A 20807-nucleotide genomic window follows, 5' to 3' on the forward strand; every position below is an offset into this window, starting at 1 on the left:
TAATTGTTAGTAGTGGCACACCGTGGTTGTGGTGCGCCATTACTAGTTAGAACTAGTAATGGCGCACTTTGTCAGGATGCGCCATTAGTGTGGAAGACACTAATGGCGCACCAGCACATGGTGCGCCATTAGTATATAGTAGTGGCGCACCACTTGCCTGGTGCGCCATTAGTGTCAATTTCATCTATAGCCCTTTTCCTAGTAGTGGCTCGTCACTCTGTTCTCCCGTCTTTCCTCTTTCTCCTTGGCATACTGTAGGAAGCAGTAGTACCGCTTCCGCAGCGATAGTACCGTTTGTGTGCGGGCTGAGAAGAGCATAACGGTTGGATTTGTTCCCCACTATAAAAGGGGGTCTTCTTCCTCAAGAAGTCTTACCTCTTCCTCTCCCAAACTCCATTGTTGCTCCAAAGCAAATTTTCGCCCGATCTCTCTACCTAGCCAATCTAACTTGTTGATTTTCTAGGGATTGGTTGAGAAGGCCCCGATCTACACTTTCACCAAGAGAAATTTGATTCCCCCACTAATCCTTTGCGGATATTGTTACTCTTGGGTGTTTGAGCACCCTAGGCGATTGAGGTCACCTCAAAGGCACATTTCATTGTGGTGAAGTTTCGTGGTGTTGTTGGGAGCCTCCAATTAAGTTGTGCAGATTGCCCCAAGCTTGTTCGTAAATGTTCGGTCGCCACCTTCAAGGACACCACTAATGGAATCACGGCATCTCGCATTGTGTGAGGGCGTGAGGAGAATACGATGTCCCTAGTGGCTTCTTGGGGAGCATTGTGCCTCCACACTGCTCCAATGCAGACGTGTTTTCCTTGAAAAGAAAGAAACTTCGATAACACATCCTCGTCTCCACCGGCTCCATTTGTGGTTATTTCTTACCTTTACTCTGTGCAAGCTATTATTGTGTTGTATCATTTGCTTGCTTGTGTTGCTTGTATTGTTAGCATCATATAGGTTGCTTACCTAGTTGCATATCTAGACAACTTATTTGTTGATAACCCTAATTTGATAAGAAAACTTAAAATTTGGTAGTTGCCTATTCATCCCCCCTCTAGTCAACCATATCGATCCTTTCACTCAGACTCATTTCGGCTGATTAGCCAAAACTTCCATCGGCTGCGCGAGCCACGTTTCACATGGCCCACCACCCACTGCCCTTATCCTTATCTCCATTTTTTCCATTGCGAGCATCATCTTCTACCTCTCCTTCATCGAGAGCACCCCATCCTCGTCCCTCCAAGGGAGCACCCACCTCGCCTGCCCGCCGCTCTTTGATTTCCATGGCTATGACCATCGGGCCACAACGATGCGACGAGCTCGAACCGCCAACCACAGGGATGATGAAACCACGCGCCCAGCGAGCTGGAGACCGCGGTCGCGGTTTGCTGCAATGGCTTCGTCCACGAGCTACAACCAACAAATATCGGTGCTACAACAAGAACCACCGGATGCTAGAACAGGTCCTCTATTTTGCTGCAACCGGCAAAAGGTGATGCAATGGCGGCAAGATGTCATGCCGAGATAGCTACAACCAGCAACAAAAGAAGCTTGGACTGGTGGATTTTTTTTGCTCCAATCGATGGGCGTGGTTTGGGGGAGACAGGGGGTGGCACCATGTTTTGTTGCATCCGGCAACCACAAAAGCTACCATCGTTGAGCAGTTTTGCTACAATGGCGACGGGGTGGCAGCACCGATGAGGTCTTTTGCTCGAACTGGCACACATGTTGGCTACTACCAGCAGGAGTTTTTGCTGCGATCAGCAAACCGAGGCGCGAGCTTGTCAATGGGGCGCTGCGACCGGCGCTGGTGCTTCCAGGCTGGTCACCTCGCTCGTTCACGGCAACTGTCAAACAGCGCCGCTGCTCCTTTCTTCAGATGGCGCTAGTCGGATTTGATCTTTTGGGGGAGAAGAAACGACATGGGAAGACATCCGACGGCCACACACAGCATGTATCCAACGCCCGTGCAGTGACCAACTGAAAACTAGGCCTGTTGATCCGCGGCTACCGCTGGCCAATTTCCTATGGGCAGGATACGACCTCTCCCAATGTTCCAAGGTGGCCGCATGAGAGAATTATCATGTACACCTCACTTAGGCCGCGTTCGACACTCCACCACTCCTTCAAATCCAAGAATCTACGGAGCAGCTGTTATCTCGCTCCAGGGATTATAATTCCAGCTCTGTCCGCTCCAGGAGCAGAGCGGAGCGGAGGGCCACCGAACGCGCCCTTAATTAAGACTTACCACGTGACACATGTGGTAAGCAATCCAAACTAATTGAAGATTTGATATTTTTCTTGAAATTGTATTAACAAGACAATTATTTTCTCTCTACTTAGGTGAGGTCCGAAGGCATATCAGGTGATTAGAGCAAATGGTTCAGAGCACTCAAGAGACTTTCTGGAGGGGAGAAAAGAGCATCAGAAGATAAAGAAACAGAAACAACCAGTGCATAGAAGAATAATGCTAGAAGGTTAGTCTTGCAATGCTACAGAATACAGGTAGCTGAGGGCCGGGATTACATGTTCTACGGTGTGATGTGCACAAGCAACAAATAATAGTCGTGTTCAAAGCTTCTTTTTTGAGATAGGTCCCAGAAACATGCCTGTTAGGCAGTCTGGCTTCATTGGTCATAATCGGCGGCACCGAAGAAGGGGTAGTCTGACTCGCCAGATGTTCCCAGCATAGGGATGTATTCAGATCCTCTCACATGAACACTGAAGCAAGCTGTATAACATATACATGCACAGCGTCAAAGTCAGCAGAAGTATAATTGCATCTGCCCTAATATGGATCCAACAATAACGAACATAAGATGATGATGATGATACCACAAATGCAAATCTAGGTATTCAGAGAAGGTGGATCTAAACTAAATCAGCACACCTACATAGAGAAACACTGCCGGGGGGAAATCAACAAACACGGAGTGCCTCTAGTGCGATGTGTTTTAAAAACAGAAATACGCCGACAAAAAGTGACAGTAAGATAGGCAGGAGAATAACATCAACAGTATCGAAACAAAAGCAAAAGGATAATTGATGAAGTAGACGGCACAGCACACCTAAGCTATCCCCAGTACTTGTGAACCTGTTGTGCTTGAAATGTAATTCCACAAAATAGAAGCAAACGTCGAAATATTTGAATAAGCTAAATTATCAATTTTCAGCTATGCCAATTTTTTGTGCCAGATAGTTCAGAAAAAGTAAAAACTACAAAAGCTTCTAAACTAATCATTGCGGCAGAGAATCAAACCATTTAAACTAAGTGGATTACAATTATTATTTATAAACAGCGGAAACATCGTGTACTAGTTTGTCCTTCATATTCAATAAATTCAAAGTAAAACAGCTTTTTGGGAAAAGCTACTGTACCCGCAAGGATGTTTGCTTGAATTTAAGGTTGCATTTTGAAGAATTGTAAAAAAAAAAATCAACTCTGAACATGTAGGTTCAAGGTTTACATACTTGTGCAAATGTACATTAAAATTTGTTGAGAATTTTTAAAGATGCACATGTTGGTAAAAATCAACTCTGAACATGTAGGTTCAAGGTCTAAACACAAGCACCCACCTCTGAATGTACAAAATACACACCACCCTTTTTTATTTAAAAATGTGAAACGTCCGAGTGCAAACCAACACGGGACTTTTCTAGAGGTACTGCAACAGACAACGACCTTTTGACAGACACAATTAAGGTCCCACTGAATGATTCTAGTTGACTAGCACATGGTACAACAAGAAAGTTCAGATGTGAACTTAAATAGCACGATTAAAACCAACCCTAGTTCAGGTTGGGTATACTTAAAAACACTATTAACCAAACAAATATATTACTCATGCTAGTTTGATCCTTGATAAACTTTAACATAATCATGGTGGTTCTTGTTGCATGTGTAGAACAAAATGATTTAAAGATGGGATACCTAGTGTCACCGTAGAAATAAAAGTACAGATAAATAAAGGAACACAAGATCAAACAAAAACATGTGATTTAAGAACGAAAATCACGCTTAATTAACTGCTAAATAATGTCTAAAGCAATAGCAGAATCATTAGTCCTTACAAACAAAGGCAGCAAAGGACTGCCAATTTCACAATATAACTTTGCAACTACCGGACAACACATTTTCAGTTGAGGAGAACCTTCTTAAAAGATAAGCTATTCTAGCAAAAGCAGAAAAAATCCTCTTTTTGTTAGCATATACTGGTGGTAACTGGCAAGTAAGAATCAACATTTAAGATCAGTTGGTGGTCTGGGAACTAAGGTGTGAGTGTGACAAGAGTCAAGGAGAACACACTAAATTATATAGCATTATGTACATGTGAAGATAGTACGCTCCAACCTTTTACCAGGGTGTAACTGATATTTAATAATCTACAAATCCAGATTCTTAAGTGTCATATGTAGCTGATTATCTATCAGAAATTTACGAACTTTCATGATTAATTTAATCAATAAATAGGTGACTACATTTGCGTAAATATACACCAGTTCATAGACAACATTTCTGCGCCTCTTGGCAACATCTATGGAAGCCGATATTTATATCGCCAATATGGTAGGTCTATTAAGTTTTTTTTTGTCATGATACATGAGTGAGATGCAATGCTGTGATCATGCTAGTATTTTGAGTTTGTATCATGTCTAGTTTATATGTTGTGCTAATGTTAATCGCTGCTTCTTCTGATTAAATTCACCACTGGAGTGCATAATTTCCTTGCATTTGAGCCCATGGATTGTGCAACAAGGTAAATTAGCTACAGTCAGCAAGCACGTCCAAGCCTAGTGTCAATACCTTTAGTTTTTATCCACTCTAAGCAGTATATAAGGCTAGCACCACATTGGTTGGACCTAAGCAATGGAATAACAAACAAGGGTTGTTTCCACCAAAATTCATGTAATTGTTCAATGGATTAACCCGTACTGAGAAGAGTTTTTTCTTCAAACTAAACAATCCATAAATTCTGCTGCAATTTTCCCTCTTTCGCTGGCTATTCCAGTTCTAGTCCTCCCCCAATCGGTGACTCCATCATCACCATATGTCTCCGAACAAAAGGTTTAGATCATTCATGTACTTAGCATACGTTGCACAAATGAAGAATCATCGGAAAGTTCAATACTGTTGGGCATGAAAGAAGTGATACCATTCTCAATTTTCACTACACTTTGAAGCATAACCTCCATTTTCTTCTTCATCTCATTATTGTCATCCATCAGTAGCACAAGAAGGGTCAGTTCCCTATAAATGTCACGTACAAATGCACATATATTTTTAGCATGTTCAACTTCCCCATCAGATATACGTCCAATTGCAAGCCTCATTAGCTCTCCTGACAAATCAGCAACCTAAGACATTGGCAGCACAGAAATAGCATTAACTTCCAGCACGTACAGAAAAGGGAAAATGATCATAAATAATTTATAAATGTATCAGTATATTTACCCCTAATAGATAGTCAAGCACATTTATCTGCAAGGGCTCAATGGATTCATCACTTAGAGCAAGCAAAGAATCATTAATTTCAGCTAGACCCAATAAAGTGCCAGTCTTGCAAAATCTACAAAATGTTGCGGCCTCAATATATTCTTGTACCTGCAGCATTCATGAAAAACATGTTGGATTTCTGGCAAAACAAATGTAGAAGGACGACATTGATACTAACACCAGGGGTATAGGCTCTTCTGAGCTTCCAGAAGTCGGTTCCCTGTAGTTCTTTTACTAATTTGCCAATGTACTGGTTAACCACAGCAGCAAGGTCATTTTCCGCCTTTGAAAGAACTTCCTCCCTGTTATTTTTGCTGATCCTGGAGAAGAAAAATAGTATAAGAATAAATGTGAACTGTCACACATTGGAAATTGAAGATGATTTGCAGATGTAAGTTTGATCAATTCCAAGAGCCGTTTATAATTTCAGGCCTCATGCTACATGATGGACATGATTTTTAAGCTAAAATCCTGCTTCTATCATCACATCTGATTTGGAGGAAACAAATACTTCGAACCACTTAACTCATGCAGAATTCCTGATTGTCTGTGCAACTACCCACTGGCTTGGGTATGTTCGGCAAAAGTCAGCATGACGAGTTTACACTAAGCCAAACATAATTTCATTGTAAAAGAAGGCATTTCCACATCCCACATTTTAAACGTCACACAGCATACTAATTCATAAAAGATCAAGGTTAAGAAGTAAGAGTGCTCCAAGTTATTCTGAGAACCGCAATCAGTTTCTTCCTTTTTCAAAAATAAATAGATAAATCATGATACATCTAGCACAACTTTTGATGCTCAGATGAAGCAGGTCATCAGCACTCTGTATCAATTACCTGTGGACCTGAAAGATGACCTTTTTGCTGTTCATTGTCACATCCCGACTTGCTTTCACAAGCCTTTCCCTTTTATCATTCTACAATGATAGAGAACAGTGATAAGATAATATGAAAGCACTGATACTCGGTAATTACCGAATAACCTAAGGGAGTAAAAAAAAACATCCTACTGTGACAACATGCCTGCTTTTAGTTTGTGAAATGGAAGAACAAATTCTAATGGAAAAAACAGATCTAATGGTGAGTGTTGATTGTGCACATTTAACCCAAGAGGAAAAACTTCTAGAATATAGTTCAGGGAACCCTGAAGAGACAGAATGCTAAAGTAGTAGATAATTTCATGCAATGAACTCAGATACAGAAAATGAAATCTGACAGATGTTGCAGCTTTGCCATGCTATTATAGATATCCACGTGCAAATGTATAATGACAAAGACAAACCTCCGCCTTAATCTGAAAACAAAGATGCTAAGAAGTCTAGCTTCAACCAGGAGAGAGGAACGGAAATATCTTTCCCATCAACTGGGTGTTAGTCCTGAGGTACTGACCATGGGCGTCAGCCGAGCTGGGAGACGTAAAGGCCAGACTGAAAAGGCGTCAAGCGCTGGAGCGTAATTCAAATGGTAGAGTTGGGCTGGTTAGCATCTGTGTAATGGGCCATGCGGGCCGGGTGTGAGTTGTAATAGACACGTCTGGATCAGGTACAGGTCAAAGTCAACCTCTCCTGTGATACGTTGGGGAAGGTTCAACAGGAGCAGGCGCATGCCGCGCAGTTTGGGAAGCAGCCGGTCATGGCTGGCAGTGGTGAGAGTTCTTCTCCCACAGCATCTGATGTGTCCGATGGGATCCTTGGGGCAGCACCAGGAGTTGCTGCTCGTCCGCTGCAGTGTTTTCCTCAGGTACATGTCAATTTGCCCGCTGTCGATCATACTGTTCCTCTAGCTACGGATGAACCTGCTGGGAAGCGCTCCTGGATGCCTAAGATGGATTTTCCTTGCTTTGATGGTATGGATGTAAGGATTTGGATCGATAAGTGTGAAGCATTCTTCCAGTTGTATCAATATCCCTGATAATTTCAAAGTTACTTCTGCCTGACTGTATCTGTCAGATAAATCTGCACACTGGTATCAGGCATTCAAACAGCACAGTGCCTTTCACACTTCGGAGCAGTTTTGTGAGGCTATTTTACAGGAGTTTCATGTGAATATTCATAGAGAGAGGATGAAAGCACTGATGGTACTCAAGCAGTTGGATACAGTGGAAGAGTACAAGGTTCAGTTCCAGCAGTTAGTGTGCAATATAAGGTTGTATGAGCCCACAATTAGTGATACTTTTCTGGTTGCTAGATTTGTCATGGGACTGAAGGAAGAGCTGAGATCAGTGGTAGACTCCAACTTCCACCCAATGTTCAGGTGGCATCCATGTATGATACAGTTCAGGAAGGGCTGTTGGCTCAACAGAAATCATACAAGTCTAGTTATCAGAAGAATACATCTACTAGAACTGACACCAGACCAAATTTTGCTCCTGGAGAATTGCGGAAAGCCAAACAGTTGAAGGAATATAGACGTGCTAATGGTCTGCGTTACAGTTGTGGAGAAACATATATGCATGGGCATGCATGCAAGCAGGTTCCTGCTCCTACAGCTCAACTTAAGGCAGCTGAAGTGATTGATCCTCATGAGATAATATGTCTTAGATGCTTTAGTGGACAATTTTCAGGAAGAGTGTGCTACTATCTCTGTGACAGCTTTGTCTGGAGCTTCACATCCTAAAACTATTCAACTCAGGGCTCTCATGGGAAATCAAGTGGTACTGGTGCTCATTGATTCAGGCAGTACACACCTTTGTGGATCAGGCCCTGTTGAGCAGAGTGCCAGTTACTGCAGAAAAACTGACTCAGCCCTTGCAAGTTAAAGTGGCCAATAGAGACTTGGTGGCATACACTGAATTTGTACCCAACTTAACCTGGTGGATTCAGGGCCATAATTTCACAAGCTCCACGAAAGTGTTACCACTGCCAGGAGATGACATTATTTTAGGGATGCACTAGCTGGAACAGTGGGGTGTAATGCAATGTCATTGGGCTGAGAAGTGGACTCAGTTTGTGTATCAGAGAAAAGAAGTGAAGTTACAAGAGATCTTACCTGCCAAGCAAGAGTCTATCCAAGAAATTTCTATGGACCAGCTGCTGAAACGGGAGAAGGCTAATGACATCTGGGCCACAGCTGTGTTACAACCCATTACTGCTACTCCAGGTGCTCAAGTCCCAACTGAAGTACAGCAAGTGTTGAGCTCGAGCTCCGTGGGTTCGCCAGAAGATTCAGAGCGGTCTGGATCGCCTGTCGCCCTGTCGGGGCAAAGCGGCGCCTCGCCCACCCCTGGTCCCACGGCGGGCCCAGGAACCCCAGCTGCCCAGTCCTCGCTGCCCTCCGGCCCCACTCTTGGGTTTCTGGCGGGAGGGGACACACCGGTTGCCGCCCCATCTGCTCTCACGTACGCGCCCGAGGCCACCCCCCATGTTGGGCCAAGTGGGGATGGGCCACCCGATGCTGAGGCCGCATCTCCACCACTGCTGCAACCGAGGGCCACCGCCGGGGCCCAGGGACTGATCTCAATTCTGCAGCGGCCCGGGGAATCCGTCACGCCCGCGCCTGGCCTCGGGCCTCGATCCCCGGCTTCTGGACGGTTTGCATCGCCGCCTATCACGATGCGTCGATCGCGCTGCCGGGCGACTCTGCAGCAGCAGGCTTGGACGCTCGGCGAGTTCCTCGCCGCAGCCACGAAACACATCAGTGCGTCCTTGCCGACCCCAGAGAAGCGGCCACGCCGCCCTCTCAACTTTGCCCCACGCCGAGGCCGCTCCGCGGCCGTCGCCACACCCGTGGCAGCGCCGCCGACGGCAGAAAGGAGGGCTCATGTGCAGATCCTACGCACCCTGGGGATAGTTGGCACCAACCAGAAGATCACTGCCATCGAGATGAAAGCCTACGACGACATGTTCGCAGCGCCAATCCCCCTGTTGGTGCTCAAGGCCATCGCCGCCCTGGTTGATCGGGAGATCCCAGCGTGCATCGTCTCCCCCACGCACGAGGCCGTTGCCTGCGAGAGCTAGGCCCGCCAGCACCCTCCTCGTCGACCCCTTGTCCATGGATCACAGAATAAAGATTGCAGTTTGGAATGTTCGAGAGCTTAACTCGCGCGCCCGGCGTCGTGCCATACGATCTCTGCTGGACACCACCGGCGCCGCCATTGTATGCCTACAAGAAACTAAGATGGCTTTGATCTACTCGCCCATCGTGCTTGACATCCTCGGTTCCGAGTTCGATGACTACGCTTACCTCCCGGCTGTTGGCATGCGAGGCGGCATCCTCATCGCTTGGAAGAGCAGAGTCGTCTCGATCTCCGACCCCCTGCTGACCCAGAACGCGCTCACGGCCAAGGTGACCGTGGCCTCCGGGACACCGTGGTGGCTTACGACGGTCTACGGCCCCCAGGAAGACGCTGATAAGATCCTGTTCCTCCAGGAGCTGCGCGACATACGTGCGGCATGCCCCGGCCCATGGATGCTCTGTGGCGATTTCAACCTCATTCTCCGGGACGAGGACAAAAACATGGGTGGCCTGCACCGACGCATGATGGGAAGGTTTCGCCGCGTCATCAACGACCTCGCCTTAAAGGAGGTCTATCTCAATGGGCGCCGCTTCACGTGGTCGAACGAGCAGTCGCCGCCCACGTTGGTGCACCTGGACCGCGTCCTCTGCACCTCGGATTGGGAAGATGCGCACGGCGAGTGCCACCTCCGATGTCTCGCTTCGGTCGTGTCAGACCACTGTCCGTTGCTGCTGGATTGCTCCCCCATGCCGACGGCTCGCAAGCGCTTCCACTTCGAGGACTATTGGCTTCGGCTGGACGGCTTCCACGACACTGTTGCCACGGCCTGGAGCTCGGTGCACGACGACGACCCCTTCTGGAGGCTGGTCAAGCGCCTTCAGGCCACTACCCACCGCCTATCCAGCTGGAGCGCCAAGTCCAGGGGCAACATCCGGGAGAAGCTTGTCATCTCCCGCGAGCTGATCCTGCGCTTTGACAAGGCGCGTGAGGACCGGGCACTCTCGCCTCCAGAGGAGTGGCTTCGCAAGCAGCTTAAGGTCACCTACCTGGGCATGGCTTCCATGGAGCGCACGATCGCCAGGCAGCGAGCCCGCATCGCGACTCTCAAGGACGGCGACGCCAACACGAGTTTTTTCCACAGGCAATGCTCCTTCCGACGGCAAAAGAATCGCATTCACGGTCTTGTCGTCGACGGTCAGGTGCTCACCGATCATGAGGAGATGGCCAGCGCGGCGTTCACGCATTTTGATGGCTTGCTGGGCACTGCCGTGGACCAAGAACACACGCTTGATCTCTCCCAACTCATTATACCCAGCGACCTCACATGCCTCGACGAGCCCTTCAGCCAGGAGGAGATATGGGAGGCCGTCAAGTGCATGCCGGCGTGAAAAGCGCCCGGGCCGGACGGCTTCACCGCGGAATTTCTGCGTGCTTGCTGGAGCATCATACGGCACGACATTTGGAGCGTGTTCGAGCTGTTGTACACGCTGCGCGGACGCGGGTTTAGCAGGCTCAACCAAGCGTTGCTTACCCTGCTGCCCAAGCGCGCGGACGCTCAGCAGCCCGGAGACTACCGGCCGATCTGCTTGATCCACATAGTGGCCAAGATCTTCGCGAAGGTCCTCTCACTGCGTCTCACCCCCAAGCTCGACAGCCTCCTCAGCCGCAACCAGAACGCGTTCATTGCCGGACGTACTCTTCACGACAACTTCACACTTGTCCGGCAATCCCTCAAGATGCTGCACCAACTTGGCGCGCCCAAGATCATGCTCAAGCTCGACCTCACTCGTGCCTTTGACTCCATATCCTGGCCCTTCCTCTTTGAGGTGTTGCGCCAATATGGGTTTGGGGACCGATTCAGAGAATGGCTGGCCATCCTGCTATCCTCGGCAAGCACTCGGGTCATGCTCAACGGAGACCCCGGCCCGCCGATCTGGCACCGCCGCGGGCTGAGGCAAGGCGACTCCACCTCCCCACAGCTCTTCGTGTTGGCGGTGGACACTCTTGGAAGGCTGATGCGCCACGCCCTACAGTCTGGCATCCTCCAGCAGCTACACCCCCGTCGTGCCATTCCGGTGATCTCTCTCTACGCCGACGATGTGATGCTCTTCTGCCATGCCACTCTTGAGGAGGTATCCGCTGTCAAAGGCATCCTGGACGTGTTCGGCACGGCATCGGGGCTACGGGTGAACTACGCCAAGAGCTCGGTCACGATCATACATGGCGACGACTCCGCCGAGGGGGTGGTGGAGCTGCTTGGGTGCCCCGTCGCGACCTTGCCGGTCACCTACCTAGGCATCCCGCTCACCACCCGCCGCCCCTCTGCAGCTCAGCTGCAGCCCCTCGTCGACGCGGTGGCGGGCCGGCTCCCCTCGTGGAAGGCTTGGCTGATGAACAAAGCTGGACGACTTGCGCTTGTCAAGTCGGTACTCAACGCCATACCTATCCACCAACTCCTCGTGCTCGCGCCCCCAAAGAAAACCTTAAAGCAGCTCGAGAAGATCCAGCGCGGGTTCCTATGGGCCGGCCGTGTGGATGCTCTCGGTGGTCACTGCCACGTGAATTGGCGCCGGGTTTGCCGACCGCTTGAGTATGGTGGGCTGGGCGTCCGGGACCTGGAGCGCACTGGACTCTCACTACGGTTCCGCTGGCTATGGCTAGCACGCACGGACACGGACAAAGCATGGCAAGGGCTGGACCTGCAATTCACTTCGGAGGAGCGCGCGCTCTTTTACGCCTCGACAACCATGGCCCTCGAAGATGGAAGGACCGCACTTTTCTGGGCAGATCGCTGGCTTGGCGGCCAGGGCGTCCGTGAGCTCGTGCCCATGCTCTTTCAGTGCATCCCCAAGCAGCGCCGGAAGACGAGAACGATGGCGGAGGCCATGGCCAACAACCTATGGGCATGTGACATCCAAGGTCTGCTAGGCCTTCCTGAGATCGGTCAGTACCTCAAGCTTTGGCACTTGGTGCAGCACATCCAGCTGTCCAACGTGCCGGACAAGCTACTTTGGAGCTGGACCACTAGTGGCACATACACGGCCCAGTCATGCTACCGGGCAACATTCCATGGAGCGAGGGGCTGCCACTCTTGGAAGCTCATTTGGAGGACCTGGGCGCCGCCTAGAGTGAAGTTCTTCCATTGGCTGGCCTGCCAAGACCGCTGCTGGACTGCCGAGCGACTCGCGCGCCGCGGCCTGCAGCATCACCCGCGGTGCCTGCTGTGTGACCAGGAACCGGAGACGATCAGACACTTGATGCTCACATGCCCATTCACCAGGCAGACATGGCATGAGGTCCTGTCTTGGCTGCGCTTGCCGGCGCCGACACCCGAGCACGATGATTCGCTTATGGACTGGTGGCTGCGTGCGAAGGAGTTCACACCGCCCACTCTACGCAAGGCGCTGAAATCCGCAGCGCTCTTGGTGCCGTGGATGATCTGGAAGCATAGGAATGCGTGCGTTTTTGACCATGTTAGCCCCTCGCTCAATGAGCTTCTAGACACGATCAAGGACGAGGCCTGATGTTGGGCAAAGGCCGGAGCTCAAGGGCTCAGGGTCGTTTTGCCATCATCTTGGGATGTCCACTGAGCCCATGGCGGCTGTGAAAATGCCTCCTAGGAGGATGTAAATTCCCTATCTTTCCAATGCAATGAAACGCAAAAGCTATTTGCGTTTTCTTGAAAAAGTGTTGAAGACTAACAAAGCAGTGTTTATTGATCCCAAGACCCTGCGTCCCCATAGAGAGTTTGACCGTGCCATTCACCTTGTTCCTAATGCCAACCGCCTTATAGATACTGTCCTTTGCGGAAAGATGAAATTGAGAGACAGGTCGCTGAAATGCTTTTTTTCGAGAAAACGCAAAAAACCTTTGCGCTTCATTTCATTGAAAAGATGGAAGACCTCCTAGGAGGTGAGTTGATACATGGTTCTGTGACCGGTCAGTGGACGTCCCAGGTTGTGGGCAGAACAACCCGCGGCCCCTGGGCGCCTGCTTTTGCCCAACACCGGGCCTCCTCTTTGATCCTATCCACTAGTGTTTCGATAGATGGTGAAGCATTGTCGAAAACGCATGCATTCCTGTGCTTCCATATCATCCAGGGGACGAGCAATGTGATGGACTTGAGGGCCTTGCGATGTGCCGGTGGTGTGGCCACCCTTGCGCGCAGCCACCACTCCATGAAATTGGGTTCTTGATCGGGCGGCTGGGCTGGCAACCGGAGCCGGTCGAGGATGGTATGCCATGTCTGGCGAGCAAAGCGACAGGCCAGGAGCAGGTGCTGTAGTGATTCCACGGCCTGGTCGCAAAGGAGGCATCTGGGGTGATGATCCAGCCCGCGCCTGGCGAGCCTTTCGGCTGTCCAGCAGCGATCCTGGGCTGCCAACCAGTGAAAGAACTTTACCCTTGGTGGATCCCAACTTTTCCATATCAACTTCCATGAGGGGCATCGTGTAGAACCCTGGAAGCTGGCCGCATAGCAAGATTGCGCCGAGTAGCATCCGTTGGCCGTCCACCTCCAGAGCAAGCGGTCCGGCTCGTTCGAGAAAGTGATGTGGCTCACGGCTTGCCAAAGGAGCAAGTATTGGCCGATCTCGTGCAGCCCCAGCGTCCCCTGTATATCACGCGCCCAGGTGTTGTTGGCGAGTCCATCAGCGACCGTCCTTGATTTGTGTCGCTGTTTGGGGATGCATTGGTAGAGCAGTGGGGTGAGATCAAGGACGGACTGCCCATTGATCCAGCGATCCTCCCAGAACAACGTGGTGAGACCATTGCCGATGCTCATAGTGGTGGAGGCGAAGAACATCGCTCGCTCCTCATGTGTGAACTGTAGGTCAAGACCTTGCCAAGCGCGGTCAGGGTCCATGCGGGCGAGCCACATCCATCGCATGCGCAACGCAAGTCCAGCGCGCTCCAGGTCGCGGACCCCTAACCCGCCGTACTCAATGGGTCTGCACACATGGCGCCAATTGACGTGGCACTGGCCGCCATTGGCGATGGCGCGTCCAGCCCAAAGGAAACCCCTCAGGATGTTCTCTAGCTGCTTCAGCGTTTTCTTGGGCGAAGAGAACGCAAGCAACTAGTGTACGGGGATCGCGCATAGGACAGACTTGACCAGGGCGAGCCGCCCCGCCTTGTTCATGAGCCACGCCTTCCAAGTCGGAGGTCTGGCAGCCACCGAGTCAACGAGGGGGTGTAGCTGGGTGGCAGTGGGCCGGCGTGTCGTCAGCGGGATGCCGAGGTAAGTTATGGGGAGCTGCGCTACCGAACACCCGAGCTGAGCGGTCGCCTCATCGGCCAGCAGGTCGCCATGCAGGGTAGTGGCCGAGCTCTTGGTGTAGTTAACCATTAGCCCGCTCGCCTTGCCGAATAGGGCTAGGATTCCCTTGACGACGGCAACATCCTCCGGCGTGGCGTGGCAGAAAAGCATCACATCATCCACGTAGAGAGAGATCGCCCTGTCGTAGGCCACCTCGGTGCCATATTGGGGGGCTGGGTTCTCCATTCAGCAGGACGCGAGTGCTCGCCGTCGAAAGCAGGATCGCGAGCCACTCCAGAAATCTGTCTCCGAACCCATATTGTCGCCAAGACCTCAAAGAGGAATGGCCAAGATATGGAGTCGAAGGCGCGCGTTAAGTCGAGCTTCAGCATGATCCGTGGGGCCCCGAGCTGATGTAGCATCCGTAGGGATTGCTTGATGAGGACGAAGTTGTCGTCAAGGCTCCGGCCCTGGATGAATGCGTTTTGGTTCCGGCTGACTAGGGCATCCAGCCTGGGAGCGAGGCGCAGCGAGAGGACCTTGGCGAAGATTTTGGCCACAAGATGTATCAAGCAAATCGGTCAGTAGTCGCTTAGCTGCTGGGCGTCAGCTCGCTTGGGGAGCAAGGTCACCAAGGCTTGGTTCAGCTTGTGGAAGCCGCGTCCTCTCATCTCGAACAGCTGCCGGAAGACGTCCATGAAGTCTTGTAGCACGATGGTCCAGCAGGCCCGCATGAATTCAGCGGTGAACCCATCAGGCCCTGGCGCCTTGCGGGCGGGGAGGCGTTTGATCGCCTCCCAGACCTCCTCCATGGTGAATGGCGCATCCGGGCTAGAGAGGTCGCGTGGCTCGATGAGCTGATCCAGCTCTAGCGTGAGTTCCCGGTCAGCAGTCGAGCCAAGGATCCTGTCGAAGTGCTCGAATGTAGCCCGCGCCATCATGTCCTGGTCGGTGAGTACGTGCCCATCCACGGCAAGGTTGTATATTCGATTCTTCTGTCGGCGGAAGGAGCATTGCTGATGGAAGAAACCGGCATTGGTGTCGCCCTCCTTGAGCATGGCAATGCGCGCGCTGTCTGGCAATAGTGCACTCCATGGACGCAAGGCCGAGGTATGTGATCTTTAGGTGCTTCCTCAACCAGTCTTCTGGCGGGGATACAACACGGTCCTAGCCTTGTCGAAGCGTGATATGAGCTCGCGAGAGATGGCCATTCGGTCGCGAATGTTGCCGGTCGACTTGGCGCTCCAGCTGGTGAGTCGACGGGCTGTGGCTTGGAGGCGAAGCATCAGGCGATGGAAGGGATTCGGGTCATAAGCCGAGCCCCAAGCCGCAGCCACCGTGTCATGGAATCCATCGAGCCTAAGCCAGAAATCCTCAAAATGGAAACGCCTGTGCGACGCGGGCATGGGTGCGCAATCCAACAACAATGGGCAATGGTCCGAGACGACGAACGCAAGGCAGCGGAGATGGCACTCGTCGTGTGTGTCTTCCCAGTCCGAGATGCAGAGCACGCGGTCCAGATGCACCAGGGTAGGCGGGGACTGCTCGTTGGACCATGTAAAGCGGCACCCGTTGAGGTAGATTTCCTTCAGAGCGAGGTCGTTGACAAGGCGGCGAAACCTGCCCATCATTCGCCTGTTCAGGTTACCATTGCTCTTGTCCTCAGGGCTACTGTCGGCGTCCTGGGAACGGGGGTACCCAGACTTGCCTGCCTGCAGCCCACGGCGTGGCTCCACCAGCGGCCTGGTATGGCCCATCATCTGCAACAACTCAAGACCCTCGCAAGGGGCCAAGCCTCGCGAGGCGGACGACGCCAAGACCTCCCTGGGGGCAGCCTCACTAGGCTGGCTCCCGAGGAGCGGGGATATCTATGCAAGGGGCACCTCGCGAGGTTCACGTGACGTGAGCCATGACGACCAAGGCCAGGCAGGCGCCAGCGGGCGCAGTGTACCAGTTTCCTCTTTGGTGCTAAAGAGGCAGGCGCAGGCGAGGAGTCCCGAGGCATCAGACAAAGGTTTCCATATCGATGCAACGAGACCAAGGCCAGCAGGACGGCAGGACGGAAGTCACCGCGGAGCCCACAGCAGCGTCACCACCAGAGCCTTTGGCAGGCGAAGACCGCCTTTTGTCAGGATAGCTTGTACTAGTTGTCCCCCTTCAAACTTGGCCGTCGTTGGATCCCTTCCCGCCTAACATTTGGGAAGAGGACCAGGGCCTCTATAAATAGGGCTAGCCACCACCGTAGCAACGGACGGATCATTCAGACCATCCTCACACACACCAGCTCATCAAGCTCAAGAACACCTCTCCTCAGGAGGCAGTTCATCCATTGTACTAGTTCATCCCTAGCCCTCGAGGCAATCCACCACCACACTGGAGTAGAGTATTACACCACAACGGTGGCCTTAACCAGTATAAACCTCTGTGTCTCGTGTTCCTTGGGTTCGTCGAGCTAGGCCATGGGATTGTCAAGCGAGCGAACTAGAGAGGAGGAATATTTCGTGCGCGCCCCTATGTTTGAACCTCAAGGGTTAGCCAAAACCCACGATCTGACAGCGGAGGATAAGGTTGAAGTCGCCGCACGGCATCCATGGCCCTGGGTAGGCCGTGCGGATCTCCCGCAGCTCTTGCAGGAACGCGATTTTGTCCGTGTCGTCCTGAGGTCCATACACGACCGATAGCCACCAGGGCGTGCCCGTGGGCATGGTCACCGTGGCAGTGAGGGCATTCGTGGTGAACAGAGGGTTCATGATAGACACAACCCTGCTCTTCCTTGCCAAAAGAATGCCATCTCTTGTGCCATTCACCGGGAGATATGTGTAATCGTCGAATTTCGAGCCAAGTGTGTCGAGCACGACAGACGAGCAGAGCAATTCCATCTTTGTTTCCTGCAGACATACAATGGAAGCAGCAGTGGGTGTCCAACAGCGAGCGGGCGGCAAAGCGCCGAGCACGTGCGTTCAGGCCACGCACATTCCACGCCGCTATCTTAAGGCCGTGATCCATGAACACCGGATCGACGGGCAAGATGATGTGCCTCTCCTAGGCTTCACATGCAACCTCAACGCGTGCCGGCGTGGTCGGCAGGTTGGTCAGGCACTTCGGGATCTCTCGGTCGACCAGGGCGGCAATGGCCTTGAGTACAGCGAGTGGGATGGGCGTCGCAAACATGCCCTCGTAGGTTTGCATCTCGGCAGATGTGATCTTCTGGTTTGTCCCGATGATCCCCAGGGTGCGCAAGATCTGCACGTGCGCGCGTCTTTCGGCCGCTGGGGGCGCCGCCGTCGGAAGGAAGTGGCCGCAGAGCGGCCACGGCGGGGAGCAAAGTTCAGGGGCCTACGCGGCCTCCTCCCGGGCGTAGGCAAGGCCGCGGTGATGTGCTTGGTTGCCGCGGCCAGGAATTCTCCCAGCTGGTCTAATAACACCTAGTTTAAGCCCTTTTGCCTCTCATGTTCTATTGGTGAAGAAGGATGGCACTTGGAGATTTTGTGTGGACTACAGAAAACTCAATTCTCTAACTATCAAAAGCAGATTTCCTATGCCAGTGATTGATGAGTTACTGGATGAATTATGAGGCACTAAGTGGTTTTCTAAGTTGGATCTTAGGTCAGGATATCATCAGATCAGAATGACAGAAGCAGATGAATTCAAAAACAGCACTTAAAACACATAATGGACAGCATCAGTTTAAAGTCATGCCTTTTGCCCGTGATTGATGAGTTACTGGATGAATTATGAGGCACTAAGTGGTTTTCTAAGTTGGATCTTAGGTCAGGATATCATCAGATCAGAATGACAGAAGCAGATGAATTCAAAACAACACTTAAAACACAAATGGACAGCATCAGTTTAAAGTCATGCCTTTTGGGTTGTTTACTGCCCCAGCAACTTGCCAATGCTTTATGAATTTCATATTTGCAGGTCCCAACAGGAAGTATGTTTTGGTCTTCATGGATGATATATTAGTATACAGTGAAACTCTAGAAGAGCATTTGAAACATCTGCAATCAGTGTTTGATAAACTACAAGAGCATAAGCTGTTTGTGAAGGAAAGTAAATGCTCTTTTGCTCAACAGAGCATGGAGTATTTGGGCCACATTATTTCAGATGCTGGAGTTACTACTGAACCAACAAAGACTGCTGCCATGGTGGACTGGCCCACTCCCACAAGTGTCACTGAGTTAAGGGAATATTTAGGGCTCACTGGATATTACAGGATTTTTTTCCAGAATTATGGGTTACTGGCTAAACCACTGACAGCTCTTCTCAAGAAACAGGCCTTCCAGTGGATGGACACAGCCCAGAGAGTTTTTCAATTGTTGAAACAAGCAATGGCTACTAGTCCAGTTCTGGCATTACCAGATTTCAACAAATCCTTACTGTGGAAACAGATGCTTGCAATACTGGTATTAGGGCTTGTGCTTACACAAGAGGGCCATCCCATAGCTTATTACCACAAGGCCTTGGGGGTTAACAGCCAAAAGGTTTCCATATATGAGAAGCAATTTCTATAATGATGGCCATTGACAGGAGGAGATCTTATCTGTATAGAGCTCCTTTTGTGATTAAAACTGATAACCAGAGTCTTTGCCACTTGGGAGATCAAAATTTGACTTCTGATTTGCAAAGGAAGGCTATGACAAAACTGGTTGGCTTACAGTTCTCTATACAGTACAAGAAAAGAGTGGAGAACACAGCAGCTGATGCTCTTTCCAGGGCGGCACGTTTGTTTTCAGTCCAGGCAATGTCCACTAGTAAACCTGTCTGGGCGCAAGAAATTTTGAATTCTTACACAGTAGATCCTGCTGCTCAAGTACTGCTTCAGAAATTGGCTTTGGATGCTAATCCCTGGATAACAGTTGCAAGAGGGGCTGATTAAACATGAGGATAAAATCTGAGTGGGGGCAAATGCTGGGCTCCAAACCAAGTTAATCCAGGCTTTTCATTCCACTACTATAGGGGGGGGGGGGGCATTCAGGCATGCTACCAACATATCATAGAGTGAAACAACTGTTCAAGCTGGTCTGGTCTGAAGAAAGATGTGGAAAACTTTGTGAAGCAGTGTAGCATTTGTCAACAAGCAAAGCATGAATTATGCAAAGTGCCAGGTCAGTTACAACCACTTTCTATACCTGATGGTCCTTGGCAAGCTACAAGTATGGATTTCATTGAGTTCTTGCCTAAATCAGAAGGATTTAATGCTATTTTAGTAGTGGTGAATCGTTTTTACTGAAGTCACTCATTTCTTGCGTCTGAAACACCTGTTCACTGCAGCTTCAGTGGCTAAAGTTTTTCTGAATAACATAGTCAAACTGCATGGTCTGCTTCAGTTCATCGTATCTGATTGTGACAAGATCTTCACCAGTGCTTTTTGGAAGGAACTGTTCAGAGTATGGGGCACTGAACTGCAAATGAGCACAACTTATCATCCTCAAACGGATGGACAAACTGAGAGAGTAAATCAATGTCTGAAGATGTATTTGCGTTGTGCAGTACCCGATTCACCAGCTAAGTGGGCCTCCTGGTTACCTCAGGCAGAACTTTGGTATAATACCACGTACCATTCTTCTCTGGGCTGTACTCCTTACAAAGCATTATATGGACATGACCCTAATGTGGACAAGTTGCATCGTCAGACAGTTTCGCTGAATGCTGATGTTCAGGCTTGGCTGTCATCCCATACTCAACACACAGCAGTTTTAAAGGAGCATTTGGCCAGGGCGCAGTGCAAATACAAGGGGAAATGGTATATTTGTGCCTGCAGTCAGTGGTAAATCGTCCCTGTCCTAAGCTGGCTATGAAGTTCTTTGGGACATTTAAGATCCTGTCGAAGATTGGTCAAGCTGCATACAAGTTGGAGCTACCCAGGGGCAGAGCACATACCTGACCACACTCCCGTTTTTGCTACACTGCCAGGGCCATTGGAACTATCTGTTCCTGGCCTCGCACCAGAAGAAATTTTGGATCGTCGTCTGGTGAAGAAGGGTAACGCGGCACACCAGCAGATTCTGGTGAAATGGACAACCATGCCCGCCTTAGCAGCCACTTGGGAGGATTACCACGTTCTCAAGGCGTGTTATCCAGAGGCACCAACTT

The 20807-nt window shown here is 50.5% G+C and overlaps 1 protein-coding gene across 1 annotated transcript in view; it reads right to left on the bottom strand.

Annotated features, from left to right (window-relative positions):
• Window positions 1-2344: 2344 nt before the first annotated feature.
• LOC119267932 (translin-associated protein X-like) overlaps window positions 2345-20807 on the bottom strand; it is a 20071-nt gene continuing 1608 nt past the window's right edge. Inside the window, exons 3-7 of the mRNA XM_037549388.1 lie at window positions 6337-6416; window positions 5673-5814; window positions 5453-5602; window positions 5154-5355; window positions 2345-2731 (exon numbers count right to left, since the gene is read on the bottom strand). Of these exons, the coding sequence (XP_037405285.1) occupies window positions 2628-2731; window positions 5154-5355; window positions 5453-5602; window positions 5673-5814; window positions 6337-6416 (678 nt within the window). The 3' untranslated portion in view covers window positions 2345-2627. The remainder of the gene's footprint in view (window positions 2732-5153; window positions 5356-5452; window positions 5603-5672; window positions 5815-6336; window positions 6417-20807) is intronic.

This window comes from Triticum dicoccoides, chromosome 3A, assembly GCF_002162155.2.
Source record: "Triticum dicoccoides isolate Atlit2015 ecotype Zavitan chromosome 3A, WEW_v2.0, whole genome shotgun sequence".
In the NCBI taxonomy this organism is placed as follows: Eukaryota; Viridiplantae; Streptophyta; class Magnoliopsida; order Poales; family Poaceae; genus Triticum; species Triticum dicoccoides.